Source organism: Drosophila sulfurigaster, chromosome 4 (assembly GCF_023558435.1).
Source record: "Drosophila sulfurigaster albostrigata strain 15112-1811.04 chromosome 4, ASM2355843v2, whole genome shotgun sequence".
Taxonomy (NCBI): Eukaryota; Metazoa; Arthropoda; class Insecta; order Diptera; family Drosophilidae; genus Drosophila; species Drosophila sulfurigaster.
In genome coordinates, this window is record NC_084884.1 from 1118601 (window position 1) to 1125200 (window position 6600).

Below are 6600 nucleotides of genomic sequence, written 5' to 3' on the forward strand. Positions count from 1 at the left end.
AAAGCTTTATTGCGCTCTCGCTTCGCCCTAATTCTAACAACTTCATTTGGTACTTCATGCTCTTAACTAATAACTATCAAATGCGCCAACACCGGCCTCAATGAACGGCTGTGCCTTCATACGATTGGCAGAGGCGCCAATTTGTGTATTGGCCGTTTAAACAGCCCTCCTGTGCTGGTTCGCACGTCTGCGACGCGCACCGCCCCGTCCGCTCCTGGGTATACCGCCACGACTCGACCCACCATCCACTGCATCGGCGGCTGGTTGTCTTCTGCGACGACGACGAGCTCTCCGACTTGCAGATTCGGCTGCAACTGGTCCCACTTGGCCCGTGCCTGCAGGCCCAGCACATACTCCCGGGACCATCGCTGCCAGAACGCTCGCTTGAGCGACGAGACAGCTCGCCATCGCCTTAAGCAACTCAGACCCTCCTGGTCCGGGGTCCGCGATGCTGCCGGTGCCACCAGTGGTCCGCCCACCAGTAGATGCCCTGGGGTTAGCGCCTCGCCGTCGTTGGGGTCGTGGCGCACGGCTCTAGCGGGCGGGAGTTGAGCACCGCCTCGACCGCCACGACCACTGTCTGCAGCTCCTCGGCCGTGAGCAGGGCGTTGCCCACCGTCCGTAGGAGTAGGTGCTTTGCAGACTTCACACCTGCCTCCCATAGTCCTCCGAAGTGAGGAGCCCTCGGCGGTATGAACGCAAATTCGAATCCGCTTCTTGATGCGAAGTCGCGAACTGCGTTCTCCTCGGCCTCGACTCGCCTCCTTAGCTCCTCCAGGTGGCGACTTGCTCCGACGAAGTTCGTCGCGTTGTCGCCATGGACTCGACTCGGGCATCCTCTTCGACCAACAAACCTTTGGAAAGCCATTAGAAATGCATCAGTCGACAGATCGGATACAATTTCTAAGTGAACCGCTTCTGACGCAAAACAGACGAACAAAGCCATGTACGACTTGTACGGCGGCTTGCCGGGAATCCTATAGGTTGTCTCAACCGGGCCACAAAAATCTACGCCACAAATTGAAAATGGGCGGAGCGCTCGGACTCGATCAGCAGGCAAATTTCCCATTATTTGCGTAAGCAACCGAGGTTTGCATTTAAAGCAACGGATACATGATCGTACTGTCTGACGACAAAGCTCTTGAGCATTGACTAACCAAAGTCGTTCTCTGAGAATGTTCACGAGCGCTCTTGGGCCAGCGTGACAGTTGGTCAAGTGAAGGTACCTCACATAGCTGCGAGCAAATTGTGAGCGCTTCGACAAGAGGAGTGGAAACTTAGCATCATACGAAATAGGAGCATTTACCAGTTGCCCCCGATTCGCAACAACGAAAACGAACACCAAGATCCTTTATACTCATGTATGAATGAATTGAGTCGTTGTAGACTCGAGCTCACACGTGTACTCTCACGAACCCTTTCTATATCGTCTCTGAATTCGAAATCCTGCATTACTTCTACTACTTTGCTGAATGCTTCTTTTAGTTCTGATGCCGTTGGAACCAGTTCAAATTGAACTCTTTTGTCTTTGCATCTTCGAATGAAGCGGAACACATAAGCGAACACTCTCAACAGACTTGTGTGCGACGAAAAACTTTCGAGCGAGTCCACTAGATCTGACTTTACCACTATAGCTGTCAGTCCAACAGCTGTTTTGCGCACTTCAAATTGCGCGTCTCTTCAGAGACGAAATGGTGGTTAACTGGCCATGCGTCGTGTGGTTCCATCAAGAAAGACGGACCACTAAACCACATTGACGCGCACAGTTCAGTCACATCGCAACCTCTCGATACAATGTCTGCGGGGCTCTGCTTAGTTGGAACATGACGCCATTCCACGCTCTCTGACCACTCTTGAATCTCGGCCACTCGATTCGACACGAATGTCGCGAGAGTGGAAGGATGTGACCGGATCCAATGAAGAGTGACTTCCGAATCTGACCAAAGAACCGTCCGTTGAATTGGTGATCGGGTCAGCCTTCGGATGCGGTGGCAGAGTTCTGCAAGAAGGTGAGCTGCACACAACTCAAGTCTAGGAAGAGTCTTAGTCTTGAGGGGAGCTACTTTTGATTTTGAGGTTAGTAATGATACTTTATAACCTTCTGCAGTATGCGTACGAACGTAAATACACGCCCCATACGCTCTTATTGAGGCGTCGGCGAAGCCATGTATCTCTATCGGTGACGTAGCCTCTGTGAACAAATATCGTGGCACTTTTATGTTTTGCAATTGTGTCAAATTTGACTTCAATTGCTGCCACGATGTATCCAAACTCAATGGTATGGATTCGTCCCACTCCAATTTTTGAAGCCAGAGCTCTTCAAGCAGTATCTTTGCTTTTATAATTAAGGGACTCAATAGGCCAAGAGGATCGAATAACCGCGATGTCACCGAGAGAATGTTCCGTTTTGTCGCTTTAAGATCCATGAATGAATCGTCGATCCGGAATTGGAACACGTCTTCATTTGGCAACCAAATCACACCTAGAGTCTTGGTTGCGTCAGTCTCGGAGATCGTTATCGGCTTTGGTGTACTGTCTGATGCGGAGAACCCAGGAGCATTCGAGAACCACTTCGCAAGTTCAAAACCTGCTCCTAGCAGTATCTGCGATACTTCAGACTTAATTGTCTTCAGGTCCTCGACGCATGCGGCACCAGTCAACATATCGTCAACGTAGAAGTCTTGCCTGATAACTTCAGCTGCCATGGGGTGCGAGGATTTCGCAATCTCGCTCAGCTGGATCAAACACCGTATGGCCAAGAATGGCGCTGGCGCAGTGCCATATGTTACAGTATTTAATCTGAATAATCTCAACGAGTCTGATGGATCTTTTCTCCACACTATGAGCTGATAGTTTCGATCTGCCTCGTGCACCATAACTTGGCGGTACATCTTTTGATGTTGGCCGTTAATGCGTATTTATGCAATCGAAAACGAAGCAGAGTCGAAAACAGCTCTTCTTGAATGGTCGGCCCGACCATAAGAATGTCATTCAACGCCTTATGTGTCGAAGTGCGACACGAAGCATCAAATACGACCCTCAGCTTTGTCGAAGTGCTTTGGGGCCGTAATACACATTGGTGCGGAATAACATAGTGTGGTGTACTTGGAAGGATGTGACTCACTTCGGACATGTGGCCCATCTCTACATATTCTTCCATAAATTCCAAGTACATTCGCTTTAACTCGGGATCTCGAGTTAAGCGTTTTCAAGCGACAAAACCGCCGTTTAGCACCCAAGCTGGTGCGAATCTGATTTGAACGGCAGTCTTACTTCGAAACGACCAGACGGCAATCTTCTCACATTATTTGTGAAATGATCTTCACAACTTTGTTGTCCAGCGGAAAGGACTTTGGAGGGAGAGCGCACATCTTCGACAGTCCAAAACTTCAGCAAGGTGTTGTCAATCGAGCTCAAACTTTCTTCCTGATAGCTCAGATTGACAGTCATCTTCTGGTGAGATTTTTCACCAGGAGTGTACCGCCCCGAGACAATCCACCCAAGGCTTGTCTTTTGGAGGATTGGACACTCTGGACCTTGCTTGATTTGGCCAACGGACAATAGGTCAAAGAATGTTTCAGCGCCGATAAGAAGATCACTTTTCTGCGGTTTGAAGAAATAGGGATCCGCTAGCTGAATATTGTCAGGTATCTTCCAGCCACTGACATTTACAGTGTGATCTGGCTGATAACCTGAGATCGATTTGAGGATCCATAAATCGATCGCATATTCATTGCAGCCAACTCGCGACTTCACCACAGTGTGTATCTTTTTCTTAAACGAAAACGAAAATGCAAGCAACAACAACACGGAGCCGAAATGCACCGGTGCAGTGTTGACTTGCTGGTATATATGTATGTATATACGCATGTGCGCTTAGCAACAGCCCACAACTTACAGCGGCTACGAATCTGGTGACAAAGGGGCGACGAAAGCGAAAATTGCAACGAACTAGGAGAAGAAGTTCGATGCAATGGAAATATAAATTTCCCTAGTCACTTTCACTTAGAAAACAAAAACAATGTTCTGCCTAAGAGGTTCACTTTTTAATTTAAAAATATAAAATTTAAAACAAATGCTCTCAACTTGGCAACCAATTCAGTTTTTTCGCTTCCAATTTTTCGCACAGTACCTGGAATTGGCGATCTTTAATGATCCCAGCCACTTTCCTCTATGTGTTTTCTGCAGGTGCAGGGTATACTCCAGCGGTGATGCAGAAAAGTCCACCGATGACACAAACACAAGTGGATCACAGCACTGGCACAAAGTCAATTGTTTGTTTATATTTATTATATTTTAAAACGACCGGCGCGAATTTGTATTGTTTTTGTTTTCTGTTTTTCAATCACTCGCGTTTAACAACAATTATAGTCCACCCGGGGCGCCATGAAAAATCACAAGAGTTTTTATTATATTTTCCGCTTTATTCGCGAACAAAGAATGGACCTAATTGTTGTTGGTACAACGAAAACGAAACGAAAAGATAACGAGTGAGTGATGACGCGCTGATGAGTTCTTGACTTCAACTGTCTTTATAATTTTATGCTAAGTTATATTAAGCCTAAGCGAGGCGAATTCGCTCAGAGAGCAACAAACGAAAGCTTTATTGCGCTCTCGCTTCGCCCTAATTCTAACAACTTAATTTGGTACTTCATGCTCTTAACTAATAACTATCAAATGCGCCAACAGCGTCAGTAGTGACGTTATTGAAGGCGCCTGAAATATCTAAAATACACCCAAGGCATATTCTTTAAAGAGGCTACTAGAGCATGGAGAGCCGTCTCAATGGACTTGCATGTACGCATGCTGATTTGGGGACAACAGATGCATTGACTTGCTTCTGATGTGCAAATCAAGTAGCTTTTTCAAAGTTTTTAGCAGGAAAGAGGTTAGGCTGATTGGCCGGAAGTCATTTGGGACCACATGACTGCATTTGCCCACCTTGGGCAGGAAAATGACTTTTAAGGTCCTCCAAAGAGTGGGGAATAACACCATGCGAGGCACGCCGAATAGATTCCCGATAGCCAAGGAACAATCGTAGGCTTGCTGGCTTGCAGCATTGTTGGCGAAAGTCCATCGAGACCGGGCGCCCTGACCTTCGCAAAGGAAATTATTTTATTGTCTGCAATTAGACCAGCAGGGGTCTCAGAAGTGGGAGACTAGGAAAGAGCTGCCAGTCACTGTTCTCTATTTCAATACATCCGGGAAATGAGCTGAGAGCAATGCTTCAAGAGTTTCAGCTCTGCTCTCCGCCCACACTCCATCGCCCGACTTGAGCAGACTAGGACTGGAAGGCTGCTTAGACAGCAGCTTCCTCAGTCTAGAGGTGTTTAATTTAATATTTAATATTGTCCAGGTCTGAGCAAAAGGTTCTCCATGAAGACCTCTTAGATGATCGGATCATCTTCTTGTAGGACTTCAGGAGACACTTGTACTCGTCCCAGACATATGTATACGTTGTCCGCCTTCTTAGCAAGTTGAAACATGCTAGTAAGCTCCCCACGTAGCGATGATGATATCTGGGTTCCACCGGGGTGGCTTCGATCTTTTCGTCGGTCTTGAGTCAGGTCAGTCAGGCTGGGTGCAGGGTGGCATCGGTCACGCTCTCAAGAGTTCGAGTTGGCAGAACCGGTAAAACCGGTCTGCGCCTTTTGTCTTTGGGATGGGGCTAAGTTGGATTTCATGCATCCACGCATTTTCTCCTTTTGTCCTGGACGGACAGGTTAGCTACGCCACTGAGCCTAGCGTGAATGCGGGTCGCCGCCTTATTTTTGGCCTTCTTCTTCAGCCCCTGTGACCCGCTTTGCAACCTTGGAGGTGCTGGCGATAGGCCGAGGTGCTGAAGAGGACGACGTACCTCCTCCACCGTAGAGGATGATGTAGTGCTCTCTTGGTCTGAGTCGGCTATGACAACGGCACCCGCGCGCAACAACCTCAGTATTGTTACAACTGACTTGGCTTGCACCCGCCACATCAGAGGTGTGACCTCTGGCGACACGCAGAGAGGATCTCTCCCCGTGCCCGCCGGTGGTAGCAGTCACGCCTTCCACCGACGTTTGGGCTGATATCCCAGCCCTAGTTGATTTTTAAAATGCTCCATGCGAGACATTTGGCTAGTTTTATTCTTGGGAGCCCTCCATAGCGTTTTCAGTCTAGCCGCCAGCCACCTCGAACCATGGATTCTGTTTCTTATCTACAGACAGATGCCCGTAAAATAAGCAGCAGAGCCCTCAGCTAGGATCGGCAGTACCTGAAACGTCGGCGCATAGTAGAGATCTGCTACCCGATGACAATGAGGTTATACAGATCCTACCCAGCCGGAACCCTCGGGGTGGGTTCAGTAAAGGATTTTTGCCAGCCAATATCGATATTTACTTGTATCGAATAACTTCCCTCAAAAGTTTGCACCTAAATTGGAGCGTCTTGCAGCACTAACATTGTGAAATTCGCTTACGCTAAAACCAATTGACGATACTAAAGAAAGTCTACAAGCTACGAATGGTTTTGGAATTTTTTTGTGTTTTGTTTTCTTATGTGATAATTGCAAAAATTAACAAATTCATACGCAAACCAAAAATGAACGTATATATATATAATTTA

At 47.6% G+C, this 6600-nt stretch overlaps 1 protein-coding gene across 1 annotated transcript; it reads right to left on the minus strand.

The window, feature by feature from the left end:
* Positions 1-1812: 1812 nt before the first annotated feature.
* On the minus strand, positions 1813-2891 carry LOC133846926 (uncharacterized). Its single transcript, XM_062281639.1, has 2 exons — positions 2140-2891; positions 1813-1999 (listed from the first exon to the last, which is right to left on the minus strand). The coding sequence occupies exons 1-2, from the start codon at positions 2889-2891 to the stop codon at positions 1813-1815; spliced, it is 939 nt and encodes a 312-aa protein (XP_062137623.1).
* Between the last annotated feature and the right edge of the window lie 3709 nt (positions 2892-6600).